Source organism: Eublepharis macularius, chromosome 2 (assembly GCF_028583425.1).
Source record: "Eublepharis macularius isolate TG4126 chromosome 2, MPM_Emac_v1.0, whole genome shotgun sequence".
NCBI classification, from domain to species: domain Eukaryota; kingdom Metazoa; phylum Chordata; class Lepidosauria; order Squamata; family Eublepharidae; genus Eublepharis; species Eublepharis macularius.
Window position 1 is genome coordinate 114,287,584 of NC_072791.1, and position 20,900 is coordinate 114,308,483.

Consider the following 20,900-nt stretch of genomic DNA (forward strand, 5'->3'; position numbering starts at 1 on the left):
TCACTACTTTGTGACAACTTAGCTGTCATTATTAAAAGGCATATAACTGCCGTTGTTCTCTGACACAATTACTTACAATCTTTATCTGTTTTGGAAATACTTAATTTAGCTGGCTAAAAAACAGATTCTAGAACAGGAAAAAGATGATCTTCTAAAGGGACTTTTGCTTATGATTATAGGACTTCCAACCAGTAGGCAATTTGGTTGCTATTGATTCTTTATCAAGCCCATCACTTGAAATTAACCTCCAGCTTTGTTAATATAAGAACTATTATGTTTTTTCAAGCTGTCAAACAAACCAATTTATTCTGCTTAGTGCTGAGAAGCAATCTGATTAACTGCAGGCTTTTCTATTTCCAAAGGGAGAAGCCATTATTTCTTCTTTATCCCCATCATCTCTGGTGCATCTTGAAATCTGTTTTGCACCTAAAACCATCTAATCTGCTTCTGCTCCTCGTTTTAAGAAAGATACAAACTGTATTCTTGCCTTTCCAACTTTACTGAACATCCAGCCTAATTAAGAGTTCTGGCATCTTGAAAACTTTTTCACTCCTCTGTAGCAACATATTTGTTTTTTAATAAAAGGTAATATATGAATGATTTTTATATTTTTCAGATAAATCATGTTTACTTGCAATTTTGATCTAAGAAGGACTTTTGCACATAATGCATAGTACTCTTCAATAAGTCATTTCAGTGAAATAAATGGGACTGTTTGTAAAAACTATTCACTGTCCACAGCCAGTCTCCAAATGACTTAAGCAGGCTTTTTATAGCTGATCTAATAATGTCTTCATTTAGGAATTATCTTTGTTGTATCTTTTAAGATAATTTGACAGATTTCTTTAAAGTTATTTAATCCACTGTAAGCCAAGTTGAACAGACAATATGTGTGTCCAGCTGTTTGAAGGGACTTCACTTTCCTGAACAGTATGTCAACAGTGGACCATTCCAAACTGATGAAAGATCCAAGTAGGATCACTGCTGAATGTAAACATCATAAGAATAGGCTCATATACTACCACAGTAGCATGGGAGCTGCTGCATTGTGGTTGTCCCACACTGCTGGATGTAACATAGAACAATTACTTGGATGGGGCTAGCACTGTAGTTATTTTCTACATTGGTGCTGAACTGCCATTGGGGGCATGCAGTAGTGGCATGGAAGGGAATCACACTGTTGGCATCACATTGGCCTCTTTCTGCCATTATACTTTTCCTTCATATGAGTGGAGTTTGGGCAACAAAGATCTTCTATATGTAGATCACTATGCCTTGTCTTGTCTGTTTTTACTTTGTTCCCTAGCTCTGCAAACCTTCTCCTTGTTCCTTGTCTCTTCCAGTTTACAATCCTATTCTCCTCACCTGCCTGGATTGCTTGTCTACAATTGTCCTTAGCTTGCCTCTAAGTTAGATGATTCGACTAAACGGTGTTTACTTACCATTGTCTTTTTACACCGTGGGAAAGAATGGACTGAGGTTGCATTTAACATATTTATGCTCAAAGACCTAGAGTACAACCTTTATATGTATATTTATACTGGTTTTATTATTTATTGAATATTTATCGCATATTTAGTAATATTTATTGTATGATGTTCATGAAGTCCATATTAGTTTATTTGTATTTATGAAAATTGAGATATTAGGTTACTAAGTGGGTGCTGGTGGCATAAAAGAAACAGAGTGGAAGTTTATTGATTGTAATTACTTTATTATGTACCTTGCACTTTATTATGCACTCTAATACTTCTCTGTACGTAGAAGGGCATATCTCTGCTTAGGATTGCACTGCAAAATGCTTGTAATAAATATAAGAAACACTCCAAATCCACAATTACAAAGAACGTATTTATTTCTCAGCTCCTCAAACTTGCCCAAATGTATCTATCCATCTCACATTGCGTCTGGAAGAGTGTTATATCTTTAACAGACTTCTTGAGGAAGAAAGCACTAAAACTGAGGACTGGCTGCCTGGAATAGTCCTACTTGTCCTTCTATTGAGATATGGTGCTTGATAGAGAAAAATACATTCTTGGTAGACAGAACAAATTATGAATGGGATATAGTCTTGACTATATGCTGTGCTAAGCTGAATTTCTATTAATTAAATTCTTACCTGCTAAAACCATATCTTTTCATTTATCATTTCTGCTAGAGTGAGTTGAGACCAATACTTATCCCAACTGATGGTGAACCAAATGGTGTTGCAAGTGCTTCAAGGAATATTTTGTCTAAATACAGCAGCAACGTGATGAGGATAGGGAGCATTACTGATATTTGTATCTAAATTATTTGGTCACTGTAAAAAAAATTACTGCGCAACACAGAGGACAACATAAACTTGCCTTGCTTCTGTCCAGAAGTGATTATAATGTAAATTGAATTCATGATACTCTGTCATCCTGGAAGTAATAGCTCCTAATTTCAATATTTGTTGTAGATTTTTCTGTATGACTAAGGGGGGGGGGGACCTGGGATTTATAAAGCTATTTATAAATCCTAAAACTTGTTTAAAAATTAATTTGATAACAATAGCTCAAACAACTGAGGAGAAAAACAACAATATGGCTACTTGAATTGTTTGCATGCCTGAAAAGAAACTTGCAATACTAGTTTATAAATTGAATTCAGGAAGCTTGAGTTTTCTTGCAAGCGAAACCAAGGCCTTTAAATGACAGCCTACAATTGTGTGTTCTTTCTAAAACCTTTGTTTTGAAAACAATGTTTTGAAAATGAACAAGCATAAGTGGATTTTGGTGGGTTCTTGTTTTCATTTCTAATGGACGAAAAAACACCTCAAGAGCTATTTTCTGACTTAGCAAATGTTTACCAAGCTTCCTGGCAGTCTATAAATGTAGGCACATGAACATAGTTACTCATTAGTTTTCTTTAGAAAATGAGGGTAATAATAATATGGCAAACTGGTCACAATGTGCTATGTTTTAATGGAACTAGACTAACAAAGGGACCTTTAAAGGATTTTGTTAGATTTCTCAAGAGCTGTTTTATTTAGAAAGGTCTAATCTATATCAATTTAAAAAATTGGTCAAACTGTTTATTGGACTGCATATCCTGGCAGGATCAAGACTAGTTGAGTAACATAACATGCATGCTTTGGAAGGGGAGAGGTGTCTCATAGGAAACAGTTTAGGGGTTTAGAGCAATTTAATGCATGCTTCCGTGGTTGGACTCTGTGCTGCATAGAATGTACAATAATAGTAACTGTAAACATAGTAATCTGGATCCAGAGAAATGTAAGGTTACTTCTGCTTGAACACAAAGGCTTTTCAGCATCACCTTTTGGCAGTAGCCTCTTTTTTACCCAAAAGCTACCTCTCCAACGTTGAGGACCCTCTAGAAATGCATACCACATGGCACGAAGAATTGCTATCAGATGGCTAAACAGGGTCTATGCGTACACATACGTTTCTATGGTTCCAAGGCAGCTTTCTCAGGGAGCAACCTTGTTTGAAAAACTTACAATGTGACTTCTGTTGATAAACTGAGGATCAAGCGAAACTGGAGCACTTTAAAGTAGATCTGTGCCAGATATTCATGGGTAACCATCTTCATATGAAAAAGAAGCTTCTGAAAGAATTCAGAAAAGAAAAACCCCAACTTTTTTTTTTTGCACTGTGTATGCTGGCTGCTTCAATACTATTTATTTCAAATCAGGATCCAATAGGTTTAGTGCTGGCATGGGAGAAGATAAATTTAATAAAAGTTAACATGCCAACAGATATTTACTTGCATAAAGTACTAATTTATAAAATATACTTTATCTTTCTTTCTATAGTTGTCCTCAGACATCCAGAGGATATTATTACTCCTCATTTGCCACATACCTAAGATCACATCCTTAGTAATCATTGAAAGGAGGGAAAACATCAACCATTTAATAATTTTTCACTACCCATTCCACTTCTTTTATTACTGTTATTTCTCAGATGGAAGCTACTTACAGCACAATCCTAAGAACGCCTACCTGGAATTAAGCCCCATTGAATAAAGTTACTTAGGATAACTTTAACTGTCCAAACCACTAGGTAAGATCTTTTCCCTAAGCTCTGCTCTCTGTGCCCTTGTCTGTGAAAGTGAGTGGCAACCAACGACATGGCTTTTTCAGTGGTGGCACCTCACCTTTGGTATACTATCCCTCTTGACACTTGTTTGGCACCTACTTTGTCGTTTAAGTGCCAGGCCAAAATTTCTCTTGAACTCAGGCTTGAACTATACTATTTTCTTTAGCTTTTCTGATACTTTTAGTCTTAGGACTGTTTAACAGATTAATTTTGGTCATTTTTATTGTATTTTTAACCTTGTGAACTGGCTTGAATAGGACTCTGGAGAGGCAGCATGTAAATTTTCCCAAATAAATAAATGAAACAATTTATGTTTATAGAGTTGTTACATATCATAGCCTACTCTGAGGAATCATGTAGCTTGTAAATTAAAAAAAATATTTCTGTGTTAGGAATCTCAATTAGACTTTGATCAAATGTTAAGGGTAAAGGATTTAAAGTCATATAATTCTGTGATTAAGCCAGATTTAACTTTTTCCTCCCTTCCTCCATACTACTATGGTTTAGAATAAACATCTTGAAAGTAAATACTGAAAGTGTGGTGAAATCAGCTTGGCCATAACATCCTTGATAATCACCAATAAGAGAGCCAAGGCAGTGAAGAGCTGCAGAAGTAATCCGCAGCGAGGGGTTTTAAGACACTGGCAGGTTCAACTATGACAGCAAACCACCATTTAGCCTCTTCACCATTTCTGTATGTTTAGGCAATACAATCGAAATTCATTTTTCTCATATGAAGGCCTAAATTGCTTTCGAGACTGTCTTGCATTGTTTATGTGAGTGTTTTGATGGTGGTTAACATGGAGGCACTTCTAATTCCAGTTCTAGCCAATGGCGATTGTACAGCAAAGTCACAGAGACTGAAACAGGAACCGATTTAAACCAACGGCGAAAGGCCCACAGTTGGCTTTGCATTTGTGCTACTGACCCAGTAAAGTTGAAAGTGCACCACCTTTGGCCAGAATACAGATTTAAAAATGGTTTTACCTTTGGCGGCAAGCTTATAGTTTACACGGAAGTTAGCGCCGTAAAACTACGACTTACTCTTGAACAAAACGTCATTAAGTTTTGACTGCTGGTATCGCGTACGCAAGCGTCCAATACTCTGAATGTAACGGAGGTTTTCTCTCCCCCCTCCATCTTCGCCCGTAGCAAGCGCCAGGTGGGGCTCCGTAAAGGAGGGGAGGCGCGTTTAGTGCTCTAACCGTTGCCAGGAGGCAGGCAAGAGCCAGCCGGGGGCGCTACTGCTCCGGAAGAGGGCGGCCGACTGAGGATCGTCAGGAGGGCCCGCAGGCTGGAAACGGAATCGAGACAGGTCGGACCGGGGCTGAGGTTTCCTCACAGCCTCAGGAGCGAGGTGGGCGGCGGCGACGGAAACAGCTGCACTCGCTGTCCTTGGGCCCCGCGGGGAGAAGAGCGGGAACAGTCGAAGTGGGCGGTGGCAGGGGAGGAGGAGGAGGAGGAGGAGAAAAAAGTGGTGGCTGAGGTGGAGGAAGCGTGGTGGCAGGCTGGGTCCCTCCTCGGGAAGATGAGGCGGAGGCCTGGGGAGCTGAGCGGACTGAGCGGGGGCGCTTTCCTCTCAGCCGCCAGGCCCAGGGCAAGATGGCAGCGGCCGAGGCGGCGGCGGCAGCATCAGCAACAGCAGCAGCCAGGGGCTGAACCCGGCCTGAGAGGCGCCTCCTGGTAAAAGCGCTCCGGACATGCCGAGGGCTGTGACGGCGGCGAAGGCAGCGGGGACTGTGGCGCTGCCAGATCTGTGAAGGTGAGAGGCGGGGAGGACGGCAGCCAGCCGGCGCGACCAGCCCTCTTTCTCCTCTCTTGCGGCGAAGTTGATCCGCTTCCTTTCCCTGGCTTTGTGTTTGGGAAGTTGCTGGGAACAAAAACAAGGAAAAAAATCAAGCCTAGCAAGATGATTTTCTTCCTTCGGCCCCGAACGCCACGTCCTCTCCAGCGGATTCTTTTTAACTCCCTTTCTTTGATATAAGGCTTTGGGAGCCCATAAGTGAAGGGCTTTCTTAGACGATTGGGCTAGAAAGGCGGGGGAGATCGCGTTGTCTTGCCGGCTCCCTTTCTGGTAAAACGGCAGGGTTTGGGTTTTCCGATGGGTTTGGAGTGTTCCCATGCAACCCGATCCTATGCGCGCTTACTCGGAAGTAAATCCCACTTGGACTTAATTCCTAAACAAAAATGCATGGCATTGCTGCCTTAAAGAGAGTGGAATTACCTGTTAGAACTTAATCTCAACTACGGGTCAGCGACTTTCTAGACCAGCACTGAGACCTGGAACTAGTGAAGCAGAGTGTTTGCTAGCATGTCCAGACTATTCGTTAGTCCAGATCTAGTAACTCGCAGCCAATATCTCCGCATCTAGAGTGAGGGGAAAGGGATGCGAGGTAAGAGGGCACGGTTTCCAAAATAGATCTCTTTTTGAAAACGATACCGACAAAAGGACTTGACCCTTCCCTCCCCGCAAACGGTAAACAAGTCCGGAGTTCTGCCGCTGTTGGTAAACTTCTCTTCAGCGCTGTTGCTTTTTTCCCTTCCTGCGTCACCTTTAAAAAGTTGATTCAGGGATATGGTGAGGCTTGCTGTCATCAACAAAGCTGAAAGCAACCGATTAGTTTATACATAGTAAAGACCTATTTTAGGTGACCCTCTTACTTCCTTTTCTGTAGCGTTTTTTCTCCTCTAGGAGCCAGAATTTTCCCTTTTATGTTTTCTTTCGCTTTCCCGCCCTCTCCCTTACTTTACACTCGTTTGCTAGACGAGCCTGTCCGGCCTCTGTAAAACTAACCTTTAGGCTCTCTGTGCATGAAAGAAGAAATGTGACACGACTGCTCCGCTTGCAACTTGGTAGGGCAGCAGGAAGGCGTGGTCGCTGACTATTCTAGTTACCAGGGATTATTGCTTCCCTTTGGGACTCGGAGGTAATTTGCAACTGTAGTTTTGCGAAAGTAATGTCTATTTCCATGTCAAAGGGGGAAACAGCTAACTGAAAATGGTATGTGGAGTGATTTTGTGCTGCTGACAATTCAAAGTGAAAGTGTCTTCAGATTGATAATACATTTAACAATAAGGTTTAGCATTTGTTTTTTCCGTTTTTGGACAGTATGTAATATTCAGTATGAAAAAGCTGTTAAAATGTTGCTCTTTGAGTCGTCTGTCACTTAGGATTGTAGTGTTGTTACTCAGTGGCCAGGTTAATTACTTTTGGATAGGCTTGTTTGGGTATGTTGCATTTTAGTTTTTATTTTAAAGAAATTGATTGGATGAGCATTTATAGGGTAGTTATGTGGGTCTGCATTTTTTAAACATTGAGGTTGTGTCACAAAATTGCTAACAGTTCAGAACACTATTTTCAAGACATATACCAAGATAATTTTTTCTGAAGTATTTGCTATTTGAATTAACTTTTGAGAGGCAGTTTGCGTGTTCTCTGGACTAGATGTTGAGATCTCTTGGCTGGAGATGGTGGTGTCTTATTCTAATGTGCCATCTGAAACCAGACACTTTGGCTATGTGTAGCTAATTTTATAAATGCATTTATATTAAGCCGTGACTATGCACTAAGTTCTATATAAAATGTACTCTTCATCATTGACACTTTGTTCTGTTGCATTAGGCTTAATGCCTTTAAAAAAATAAACAAACCAAAGACAGTGATCATAGACTTCTCCTGCACTTCTTTCAACAGGTAGTTCTAGCTTCTCATAAATAGGCTGCTTCAATCTTTTTAAAAAGCTGCATGGAGTTTACTTACAATTTTGAGACCTACAGTTCCATAGCCATAATAAGGCTCACTGTTGTAAGTTCACAGATATGTTCATGTACATTAGTAGCTTGTAGAGATGTTTTCATAACCTTTGGAAGGGTTGCTTCTTGGTGATCTTTCCAAATGAATACTGTTAAAGGAAAAACAAATGTATGGTGATAACACTGCAGAGTTATTGAAGTTCCCAATTCCACTAGATGTGTCATCAACTAGACAGATTAAGAAGCATGTAACTAGGTCAGTGCCTCTGGTATGTAAAATTGTAATGAATGAGTCAAGACCTCTTCAGAGGTGACTATTCTGTGGAAAAATATTACATTGATCATAGACGCACAATCCTATGCACACTTTCCTGTAAGTACCATTGAGCATAGTGGGTTTTACTTCTGAATCAACATACATAGTTTGCTCCATATGAGTAAATACAGGATGATTTACATTTTTATATTCTCTGTGTCATTGTTTGGGATAGTTAAACACCATGTGTTAAAATGTTTAAATTTTAAACTGTGTAGTGTAATGTTTATCAAAAGCATGAGGAGTTTGATTGCACTTAGTCATTTTGTTGTAAAAAGCAAATGAAGGAAAACCATTCATTATGGGTAGAATTTTTTCGGTTGAATAGCCAACTATTCAGGCATTTTCCTGGGTTTTTAGGAAGGCAAAGTAATAAACTGTCACACTTCATGTTACTTATTGTATTAAGGACAAGAGTTGCCTAACGTGTGTGTTATTCACAGGGTGTTTTTTGCCCAGTCAACTCTTTGAGGCATCTTCTGTTGTTAATAATTTAGTCTAATTGCCCCTCCTCACATTCAGAGCTGAGATACCCTAAAGGCAATCTGAAATTGGAAGCCTTGGGACCCAAAGTGATGACTTTATGGGTACTGTACTGAATTACACTTGGTAACCTAAAAACACAGAGATTTTTAACTTCGTAATTCATATTTTCCTGAATAACCACAGATAACAATGATTGTTATAGCAATTAAGTATTGTTTGCTGAGAGAGGTGAGCAGTAGTGAAATTAATATTTCTGTTTGACACTTTCTGTACATGTATAAGGATATAAAGTAAGATAGCTCACTTGAAGACAAAGTGCCCAGACATTTGCTAAGTAAGGGCTGTTGGTTATTGGGCAGAGGAGTGTTTCTTTATGTAATGGAAAATCAAAAAGAGTCCAGTAGCACCTTTAAGACTAACCAATTTTATTTTAGCATAAGCTTTCGAGAATCAAGTTCTCTTCGTCAGATGCCAGGCATCTGACGAAGAGAACTTGATTCTCGAAAGCTTATGCTAAAATAAAATTGGTTAGTCTTAAAGGTGCTACTGGACTCTTTTTGATTTTGCTACCACAGACTAACACGGCTAACTTCTCTGCATTTATGTAATGGAAATGCAATGAAATGTTGCTTGACATTTAAACAGAGTAATTACAGTAACAATGCATAGTTATTGTGTCATATTTATAATACTTGACAGTAAAAGTAAAATATTTTCCCCTCAGTTAATTTTTTACTAATCTTCTACCCTTCCTGGGTTAGTAAAGAAGCTGTGTGTGTGTGTGTGTGTATTAATAAAAACAGAAGAGTAATAACCTGCCCCCCACTCTCAGAACAGCCTGGGGTACATGGCATATAGTTTTTTTAAAAAAGAAAATAATAAAATACAATAGTATTTTAATGGGCAGTGAGTGTCAAAAATCAAACTTTAATTCAGTAGCAAGATTTTAATGTAATAAGAGCTATCGTAACCAAATTCCCACTTTTTTTCTCCCATTGTATTGATCAGTTAACTAAACACTTCTCTATTTGAGGCAAATTATAGTTTGGCATTATGTTCAAGTAGAAACTATGGCTCCCTTCCCTCCAAACCAAAATTAAGCCATGGATGTGGAATTTTTTAATTTTTGAACCATGTGTGAAGGCTCATACGTTTAAAGACAAAATATGATTGCTGCAACTGAACCATACGAATATGTTTGATAGATTGTTAGGGATTGAGATTTAAGTGATTGTGTAGCCTGTGTACTAAATTCAAAGTTAATAGTAATCCAGATTTAAGAGTGCATGATGATTAGCACTGTTTTGTAAACCATGTTGGTTTGATTTAAACTTTACTCTGTTTTTATCTGCATTGCTCAGTGGCAACAGGACTTGAGAAGGTGTGTATTGGGATCTTGGCTTCCTTCAGCTGATTCATAAAGTGCCTCCTTTCAGAAATCTAGTTATTGACCGGGCCTTTTCTTGAATATTGAATATTTCTAGCACATTCAACAGCCTTCCCAAGCAGCTTGTTCATGTTCCATTGTTGAACTTTGCTTGTTATAAAAGACTTTAATACAGCTTTGCAAATTGCAAAATTATTTTTTTTGCTTGCCCACACATACCTATATAACTCATTTATGGCATTTGATGGCCTGAAAGAAGACAGACCAAATTTTTATTGAGTTCATACAAGCTTCCTTGTCTGACTGCTAGAGTGAATGTCTTACTTAACCATAGGTACACAGGCAAGTGGCTATTTACAAGCCTATTGAAATGCTTTATTTCTACTTCCCCCCTTTTAAATCAAATCATTGCTACTTGTTTTGTCTTTCTTTTTAAAATTAGAAACAATTATGTCACTCCCTAATTATTTTCTCAAGTCTAAGTCATGTAGTGCTATTATTTTTCAAGTAGTAGTTCAGCACATTATTGTGGGTAGCAACCTTAAAATAGCATTGAGAGCCAGTTTGGTGTAGTGGTTAAGAGCGTGGGACTCTAATCTAGAGAGCCAGGTTTGATTCCCCACTCCTCCACTTGAAGCCAGCTGGGGACCTTGGGTCACTCACAGCCTCTTGGAGCTCTCTCAGCCCCACCCACCTCACAGGGTGTTTGTTGTTGTGGGGATAATGATAACATACTTTGTAAACTGCTCTGAGTGGGTGTTAACTCATCCTAGAGGGCAGTATATAAATCGAATGTTGTTGTTGTTGTCATTATTGCGCCTCAGCATCACACCTTGATTAGCTTGGTATTGCTAACCTAAATGATACAGCAGTGTAATTCTGAAGACTTGATTTGATGTTCTGTAATCATATTATAATCTGTTTTAGAATAAGCTTAGATTTTGTAAATGTTAAAATACCTCAAACTAACCAAAAAGGCAACAAGTATGTGTGTGCATGTTCATGTGTAAGTGTAATATAGCACTTTTTCGAGAAATTGCTGGCTCTGCTATAAATTAATTTGTGGGTAAGAAAATTATTTGTAAGTATTGAAATTAATCAGTATTTTAATTTGTTTTGGAACTTTGCATCTATATAATAATAACAATGTGCTTATATGTCACCCTTCTGGACAGATTAGTGCCACACTCAGTGCTGAACAAAATCATTGTTACTATTCCTACAGTACAGCTGGGAAGCTGGGACTGAGAGGAGTAGTTTACTCAAGGCTACCTGTAGAGTTCATGACAGTAGTGGGAGTTGAACTGGCAGAGTGCAGATTTGTAGTCCAGCCACTTAACCACTATGCTACAGCAGCTCTCTATATTAGAATTGATTATAAATGCCACAAATATAATGGGAAAAGTTGTAGTAGCCTCTGATTGGAATGTGCTGGAAATAAAGCTCCATCTGCTGATGGGGCTTTGAGAATATTATGGTTGGGCAGGGTGGTAGCAGCAATGCAAGCTTCCCTTTTTATTTATTTTAAATATGCAGCTATTATAGAAGTGTAAAGGTTTGTGAACCTTTGCAGTTATTTTGACCCAAACAAAACATGTAGGTTTCCTTCCATATTACTGCAAAAACTTTTGGGTAGTTTTCACTTTGTTTTAATTATAATTGTAAAAATCCAGTTCATTAAGTAAACATTAGTTCTCTGAATATATGCAGCAGGAAAATAGTACTGTTGCTATGTGAAATGCTTGTGGACTCAAAAAGATGAAAAGCCAATTTTTGGAAAATGTATTGTTCATACCATGCTTTCCCCCCATTGAACCATAAGCAGTTAATGAGCTTGCCCTTATTGCAGTGTGCTGTTATTGTAGCAACAGTTTGCTGCGGAAAATGGGCAGGACCTCGCCTTCTGATGTAACCTCACATGCTGTGAACTGTGAGAGTGTGTATAACACAATATGTTTACTTCATGCTGCAATATATGCTGGATTATAGTTCTGCCACAGAGTTATCTGATCTTCTTGATGAGCCTGTATTTTTCAGAGCGCTTGAAAAATGTCTTCTTACTAGTAACGGTTTGTTCTGATTATTTAATATGTGCCTCTGGGTAAATTAAGTTGGAGAAAACTAGAGAAATGTGTTTTCAGTTGTTAAAATGCTATATTGTGCCAGGGACTGAGTACAAAGGAAGTTGCAGAATGTTTCAAAGAAATAAAGTTTCTGTGAAAAAAGCAGTGCAAAAGTGTTCTTGGTAAACAAAGAACAGCTTGAAGTAGCCTTAGAGGAAAGATTAACTGTCTCTGTTGGAGTGACGATCCTGGACATGTGCTCAAATATATCTACTTGCAGTGCTGGCATAACGTTGAGTTTTGTGATGTGAGGTTGCAGTAGCAAAGCATCTGAGACATCTCAATTTTTTTGGTTCACAGCAAGTTTTAGGATTTTGTCATAAATCTACTGAAATCCACAGCTATTGGTGCCTGTTAGCTTTCACAGAGCAGCAGGCATTTTAGTATTTTGTAATATGCTTTTTAGCATGCTTTAGTTGGAATCCATTTGCTTTAGCATGCCTCAGACTGCTTTCCCTGCAGAAAAAGTGGAGGCAGGTGTAACAGGCCTAGACTGGAGCATATTTTGGAAGGATCCTGTTTGTTCTTACTCACCTGTAGAAAATTTATTTTGCTAATAGGCATGTCTTTTTTTGCTCAGAGTATGTTTACAGAAAGAAATTGTGGTTGTATCTAAAGGACTCTCCAGTTTATTATTGAGAATGGTAAACATAGGTGGAATTATTTTCCTAAACTGAAATTTTTAGCTGATGTCCTAGTTTAATTGCCAGCTGCTAACTTGAGCTTGTTTACAAGCTTGACTATATACCTTATATTCCTTTCATACATGCACCACAGTGTTAGAAATAATAAGACTTTGCACTGTTTATGTATGAGTTTTCTCACACTTGAGCCCCATCCTTGCCATCTGTTCTTAACCCCCCCCCTCCACCCTTGTAAGGGACTTGGGTAGAGCTGGGGTGTCTTGTTATAGTGAATTAGATACGAAGTAGAAGGCATGCGGTGAAGAGTAGCAAACACTCTTCTTTTATTGTCTTTTATTGTTGTATATTGAGTTGGCTATTTTGATGTGTTTAATTCTGGTTGAGTGATACCATACTCTCTGTTTTAGCACCCGTTTTAAGGACAAATATGTTAATGAATGTGTAGCTTATGTCTTGATGTCTTACAATGAAAAGAGGTTTGTGTTTCACCTTTTTGGATTACTTTTTGTTTTGCGTAGAAAAGGTTTTGTAACCATCTGTGGCAATAGATCCAAAGGAGTTAGCTGTGTTAGTTGTAGTCACAAAATAGTAAAGAGTCCAGTAGCACCTTTAAGACTAACCAACTTTATTGTAGCATAAGCTTTAGAGAACCACAGTTCTCTTCGTCAGATGCATCTTGAAAGCTTATGCTACAATAAAGTTGGTTAGTCTTAAAGGTGCTACTGAACTCTTTACTATTTTGCATTTCTAGCAACCATCCCTAAAGTCTAGCCTGTCCTCCAGGGCTCTGAACCAATCCCTGTGACTTAAGCCTTATGCAAATCCCAGAGATTGCCAGCCAGTCAGAGTCCCTGGAATGCCACTGGATGGGAGGAGAGAGCTATCCTCACTTTAAGAAGGGAAAACAGATATTTTCCCCTTCAGACAGGGAAATTGAAGCCGCTTTTTTTTCAGCTGGAACACAGTGGAACAGAGTTCTGGCACCCCTTGAAAATGGTCACGTGGCTGGTGGCCCCACCCTCCAGCAGTGCAGAGGGCAATCTAAACTCCCTCTGTCTGGAGATCAGGGGGCGGGGCCACCAGCCATGTGACCATTTTCACCAAGGGCAATTTAAACTTTAAAAAAATCCCCCCCTTGTTCCCCCGGCCCCAAGTGACGTCATTGTGCGGTCCTGGGAGCGCGCACACCAGGGCTTTTTTCCAGCTGGAACGCAGTGGAACAGAGTTCCAGCACCTCTTGAAAATGGTCACATGGCTGGTGGCCCCGCCCCTGATCTCCAGACAGAGGGGAGTTTAGATTGGAGCGGCGCAGTGGCCGATCTAAACTCCCCTCTCTCTGGAGATCAGGGGGCAGGGCCACTGGCCATGTGACCATTTTTGCCGAGGGCGATTTAAACTTTAAAAAACTTCCTCCTTGTTCCAGCTGACCCAAAGTGACATCATTGTGTGGTCCTGAGTTCCACCACTGAGTTCCACCACCTCTTTTCCCAGAAAAAGAGCCCTGGCGCACACACTTTGCACGTGCGCATGTGGTACCAGGGGCACCACCTCCCACCAAGAGTTGTCCCCTGTGCTGGCAACCCACCACCTCTTTTTCCAGAAAAAAAGCCCTGTGGGTAAGGTTATCAGCTTAATCAGGCTTTTTATTTTGGTTTTCAGTTAGGATTTGGAGTTAGGTTAGGAATGAAACTTGTTTTAGTGAAGTAAACAAGCACCCCTTGAAGGGCCCATCAGATCTAACTTTCTGGATACAGATTCTATGACCACGATCTTGGTAGCATTGTCAGGGGCCAGAGTGTGTGTGGGGGTTGTATGGGGCTGGGGTTGAGAGGGGGGCCGTGGGGTACTTACCACCTGTGTATGTGTTCCTGTGCTCCCAACTCCTCTCTCCTGTTCAACTGGCTTCAGTGTGCCCAGTGTTCTCTCCCTTGTGATGGAAATTGATGTTGTTTTCCAGCATGAAGGAAGAGCTGTGCAATGCACTGAAGTAAAAAATCACTCATCATTTTCTAGCACAAGGGAATGAATGTTGGGTACACCAAAGCTAGTTCAGTAGGATGGGGGACTGTGTGTGCTTCTCCACCCCTGCCTTCCCCCCACTGGCCAGGTGAGTGGGAATGGGGGTGTGGCAGGTTAGGGTGGGGGTTTTCCCTGCCCCTGGCAGGGGGATGGCAACCCTAGATCTCTGTGAGGTAAAGGAGAAGCCTGGAACCTGAGTAGTAAGCCTGTCAGCTCTAGTAAAAAAGTAACTGTTGAATCTTGAATACCTAGGAATTCTTACTGGAGCAAAAGGAATTAAATCTCCCCACAATGTCTGGCTAAGAAGCCAGAGTGAGGGATTTGGTCAGCCAGAAATCTAGAAACAGTTACCGCAGAAGTCTCCCTTATCTTTCTTTTTTCCTTCTCCCATCCCCTCCTTATTGCTGCCACCCCTCCCCAAACTGCAGTTTTTGTGAAGTTGCCTTATGCCAAGTCATACCCTTCCTTCTAGCTCAGTAGTATATAGTGGGGCTAGCAATAGCTTTCAAAGGTTCCACCAACATCTGAGATCCTTTAAGTGGGAATGCCTGTGATTAAAACTTCCACATGCAGACCATGTATCTTATCATTCCTCTGCTCTGCTTTCAGTTTCATTTTTTTAAATCTTTGAGCTACTGTTTTGCGCACCTCACATGTAACATCTTTCTCTACTCCCTTAGACTGAAACAGTGAGAAAGATAATGTATCTAAGAAACTGCTGCATAACAATTCTGAGTGTCTGTAGTTGTCAGCATAGGTGGGATTTCTGCGGAGTGTTGCTATGGCAATACTTAAACTAACATGGGTGGAACTCCAGTCACTGTATTGTGGTCTTGTCTGTAGTTCTTTAGAATGCTTCTGTCATTCTCCCCCCCCCCCCCTGCATCCCTGCCCTGACAGTTGACTTTTGCAATAACTAATGGCTTGGTGTAGCTTTGAGCCAGTGTGATATAGTGGTTAGAGTGTTGGGCAAGGATCTGGGAGACTTGGGTTTGAATTTACACTCTTCTGTAGATGCTTCTTGGGTGATCTTGTTCCAGTCACACACATTCTTATCCAAACCTATCTTTGAGAGTCAAAGCTTCCTTCTTCAGATCTGAAGGTATCTGAAAAAGGGAGATTTGACACTTGGAAGCTTATCCCTTGAAAATCTTGTTGGTCTCTAAGGTGCCATTGGACTCAAATTCTGTTGTTCTACTATATATCAACAGGGCTACTTATCTGAGACTACCTCACAATTATCTGAGACTACCTCACACTTAATTCTCAGCATTGCCAAATCTGTGAATACATAAATCTGTACGTTGGTGCCTTGAACAAACAAGACAGATCTTTCTACAAGCCTGAACATTTCCCAAGTTTTCATAAAAATCTGAACTCTTTTTCAAAAAAATAAATGGAGTGTGTGTGTGTGTTAAACCCCCAAAATAATAGAAGTGCTTTAGTTTTAAGAAATGAATACCCTCTGAGTGGCCTGTTGTGGCCATTGCTTGGCAAACAACAGTATTACCAGTAGAGATGGGCCCGATCGGACTCACAATGTGAACCCCCCCCCCCCCGATAATGGTGTTTGTGCCATCGTGACTCAGCTAATCAGTTCCATCCACGGTGACCGATCCAGTGTTCGGGGGGGGGGGCTTGATCGGGGGGGCATCGTTATCTAATCGGACAGCCAGACACTCAGGCACCAATAATCTATTCCCCTAGCAACGGAGCCAGGGGAATGCCTGAGCTGTGTTTGCCCTCCTTCTGTCACCCTAGAAAACCATATGGAAGCCCAGCTTTCCTTGATTAGCAGGCTTCCTTCCAACCACGGAGCAGCAACCCAGGGGAGGGAGGGGGGAAGGGGGTGTTCTGAAGCCATGGGCACAAAGGTTTTTCCTTTTTAAAAAAACGAGGCTTTGTAGGAGGAATGGGTGTTTTTCTGTCTGTCACTCTCTGTTTTTAACCTGCTTTTAAAACACTGTATTTTGTGGGAAAACCTCATTCACGGTTCTGTGTGTGTGTTTAAAATATGCTTTTTGAAGACTGGCTGCTTGCTTTTAAAATCGGGTGGGGAGGAACGGAGGATTCTGTCCCTGCTTTTTTTTAAAAAGCTGGCTGAAACATGTTGACGGGGTGCCTTTCTCTATTTGGAGAGGCAGGGATAGATTCCCCCCCCTGCTCTAAGTGTGTGTGTGTGTGTGAATCAGGGCCGGATCGACGGGGGGGGTAGTCTGCCCCCAGCGCCGCCAAAGAGGGGGCGCTGGGCGCAGTTGCCAGCCCCAGGAGCGCGCCTGGGGAAAGTTGAATGGCGCGGGCGGCCTCCCAGCCACCTGCTCTGCCTTTTGCCTTTCCCGCAGGACAAGGGGCGGCCGGCTTGTGGGAAAAGCAAAAGGCAGCACCGGTGGCTGGGAGGCCGCCCGCGCCGTTCGCTTTTCCCCAGGACAAGGGGCGTGCGGGCAAGCTGGCTGCCCCTTGTCCTGGGGAAAGGCAAAGGGCAGTGCGGGAGGCTGGGAGGCTGCCTGTGCCGTTCGCCTTTCCCCAGGACAAGGGGCATGCAGGCAAGCTGGTCGCCCCTTGTCTTGCGGGGCAGGTGAATGGCGCGGGCAGCCTCTGAGCCACTCGCGCTGCCGCCAGCTCCGCAGGGCACCGGGACAGCCGGCTTGCTGCGTGGGCGGGGGGAGGGGAACCCAGGAGCGCACGCACGCAAGAGCCTGACTACGGTTGCCCTGGGCGCTGGCAACCGTAGATCCAGCTCTGGTGTGAATGTCCCCTCCCTGAGGGGAGGCGGCTCGTTGCCGGGTTAAAAACTCCCCCCCTCTGCTCTAAGTGTGTGTGTGTGTGTGCGTGTGTGTGAACGGCCCCTCCCTCCCTGAGGAGAGGTGGCTCATCGCCGCCTCCCCATGCCCGCCGGGCCTGGCTGCCGCTGCTGGAAACAGCAGGGCGCCTCCCGCTTTGGCCTTCCCGATTCCAGATCGGAAACGGGACTTGATCGGTTAGAATCGGTGACCTGGGTTCAGCGGCGGCCAGGATCCACGAACGGCTTGATCGGTATTTTTTTTTTGGATTGTGCCCACCTCTAATTACAAGCCTTCAAGCATGAATTCTGTCATTTAGAGGAAGGGAAAGGGGGCAGGGTCCTTTCCATGGCTGTTTTGGCCTTTGAGGGGGAAGACCCCCCAACAAATAATAGCAGTGCCTGTAACTTTAAGAACTGCATGATCTCAGTGGCCCTTATATGAGTGTTAGGCAACTACAACAGTATTGCTGGCCTTCACAACTTGTTTTCTGTAAGTAAAATGGAGGGGGGAGCGAGCAGGGTCCATTTCAGGACTATTTGGACTCATTGATACCAAGCCCATCAGCAGTTACTGGGCAACTTGCTACCATACAATTTATGCAAGTCATCCAGATGTAGCAGTGGGTCCCACACGACTTGATGCTACACAACTTGTCTGGCAGCCTCCATATAAGTTGTGTGAATTTCCTGGGACTGGCAGTGGCTACCATACAACTCATCTGAGTAACTTGCTGTTGCACAGCTTTGCCAGATTTTCTTTAGGGAGGGTGCCAGGGGAAGAAGAGGGGGAAACACTGAGTGGCAGTATGATATGGTGGTTACTGTATTAGTCTAGGTTCTTGAAGACCCAGGTTCAAACCCTCATCTTGCCTCATCTTGCCTTGGGTGACTCTGGTCCAGTCACACACTTTCAGCCTAACCTGACTCACAGAGTTGTTATGAGGATAAAATGGAGGCGATTAGAATGATGTAACCTGCTTTGGGTCCCCATTGGGGTGAAAAGCATGTTATAAATGAACTAAAATAATAAAATAAATAAATACTGGAGAGAAAGAGAGAATATAAATAGTAAATGTAGCCGAAGATGAAGGGGCAAATAAAAGGTAGGTTAGTTGATGGGTAGGAAGAAGGAATATGACTCCCGTGATGTTGGCTAACTTTTATGATGCCAGCATAAACAGGAGGACCCTAACAGGGCTTCACAATAGGCTGTTTAATGATGGATAGTAACTGGGAATATTGTTTTGGGCAGGGTGGATAAAAAAAACAGTGATTTAAAAATCAGATTCTGATAAAACGCTTTTAAAGGAAGAAATCATTCAAAAAGATAATATACTTCCTAGCTCAAAGAGATCAAATTATGGAATATGAATAATAAAGTCTAATACTATAGTTTGAGATAATATATTCATAATATTAAGAAGAGCTTTGAGGTCCAATAGTTTATGGTTTGCAATCCAGTCTTAGGTAATTACAGAACCATCTTTACAGATTTAGGATAATCGTTCTGTGTACCCAGTGGGACTATATGCTCTAGAGGATACCATCAGAGATGCTTCATTTTGCAGTTATAAGACTCTGGATTTGTGTCTGTAATATGCTGAACAGCAAAAAAAGTTTAAAAATATATGGAAGTGAGAAATAATATCTGTTATACAGAGTCAATCTGTATCTCTCCCTAAAATTGTAAAGTTTTAAGTTCAATGAATAGAGGATAGGAGGGGGGGAAATGGCTCTGGACCAGAGGAGTCTGAAGGTAAAGATGAGAACAAAAGTAAATCTTTTAAAGCAACATATTCCAGAAATCTTGAGGTGTTCCTGAGTATAGCATTCATTGACTTGAGATCCATGATAACATTCTCTAAATACCTGGAAATACCTATAATGGCATCATGAAGTTAATTTTTTCAAAAAGTTCTTTTAAAAAAGATTTCCAAAAACATCACTATTTAAAGATGTGCAGTGTGTAGTAGCATTTACAAATCTAAATTACATTAATCTCAATTGGAATGTGTAAGGGTTATAACAACCAACAAGAATGCACGTTTATGTAGAAAACCATGATTAAATAGTCTTCCTGACTAGTGTTTGAAATCATGATTTATATCAATTTAAATTAAATTACTTGTTCCCTAGTTTTGGGTGTATGAAATAGTAAATAGTGTTTGAAAAGCTTGGTAGGCTGCCTTCAAGTAACCAGTTTTATTTTAAACTCTACAGCAGCAGCAGCAACAACAACAACAACTTTTGATTTATATACTGCCCTTTAGGACAACTTCACACCCACTCAGAGCAGTTTACAAAGTATGTTATTATCCTCATAACAATCACCGTGTGAGGTGGTGGGGCTGAGAGAGCTCCAAGAAGCTGTGACCCAGCTGGCTTCAAGTGGAAGAGTGGGGAATCAAACCCACTTCTCCAGATTAGAGTCCTGCTGCTCTTAACCACTATACCAAACTGGCTTTGTGTTAAGGGCTTTGATTCTGAATAAGCAATATACATTTTTCCTGTTGCATATCAATGTATTAAAAGCAAACAAATGAGGATTATACATCTCATTTTGTTACCATTAGGCATATTAGCAATATTATCATATGGATAAAATTATTGTTGGTTTTTGTAAATTCCTTCTTGGACAATAGCCTAACCTGTTAGACTATGTGCCTATAATTGGAGAGGGCATTAATATTAATTATAATTCAGATTTCTTCTTTTAGTTCACATGAGTATTCTGATTTCTAGTAGGGGCATAGCCTAGAAAACATCAGTTTCAGTCCCTTTAATCTCCCTTGAATAGTGGAATTGAGAGACTTCTCCAAAGCCGAAAGCAGAGAGAATCACTGATGGTACAGAGCTAGATGGACCAGTGGTTGAACTCTGTTTAAGGCACCTTCTTATGTACAGTCACTACTCTGATTTTCTAAAATTATTGTTTCACGTTAATAAAACTCATATCCATGTATTAATCCAAAGGAATAAACGAAAATCAATTTTAATGTACTTTCAGTTGAGTTTCATACTTGGATTATTTGGAAATACTCCTGGGTGAATTTGCTATTCCACTTGTACTTTTTGCCAGAATGTGTAGAGAAGTGGATGTTCAGCATTGTCCTCTTAGGACATTGTTGCCTGCACAGTAGTAAATAGTGTCCCCAAAGTTCAACTAATTACAGTTTGCTTTCTGTAAACAGAAAAGCACAGAATGATCTCAGTAATCTGCATTTTGCCATTGGAGTACTTTTTTTTTACCCAAGACCATTTAACATATTGAGTCAAAAATACTCCATGAGTTCATCAAGAAAATA

General features: G+C 41.1%; 1 protein-coding gene across 3 annotated transcripts in view; it reads left to right on the top strand.

The window, feature by feature from the left end:
- The first annotated feature begins 5,529 nt into the window (after positions 1-5,529).
- Positions 5,530-20,900, top strand: part of HIPK3 (homeodomain interacting protein kinase 3) — a 164,206-nt gene continuing 148,835 nt past the window's right edge. The window contains exon 1 of one of the 3 annotated variants that reach the window (XM_054970560.1): positions 5,530-5,847. Coding sequence is in view for 1 of the 3 variants with exons in the window: in XM_054970559.1 (XP_054826534.1) it covers positions 6,472-6,478 (7 nt within the window). In the remaining 2 variants the exon portion in view is untranslated. Of the gene's footprint in view, positions 5,848-6,416; positions 6,479-6,957; positions 7,013-20,900 lie in introns of those variants that run through there. The other 2 variants (XM_054970559.1, XM_054970561.1) reach the window with 2 other exon arrangements.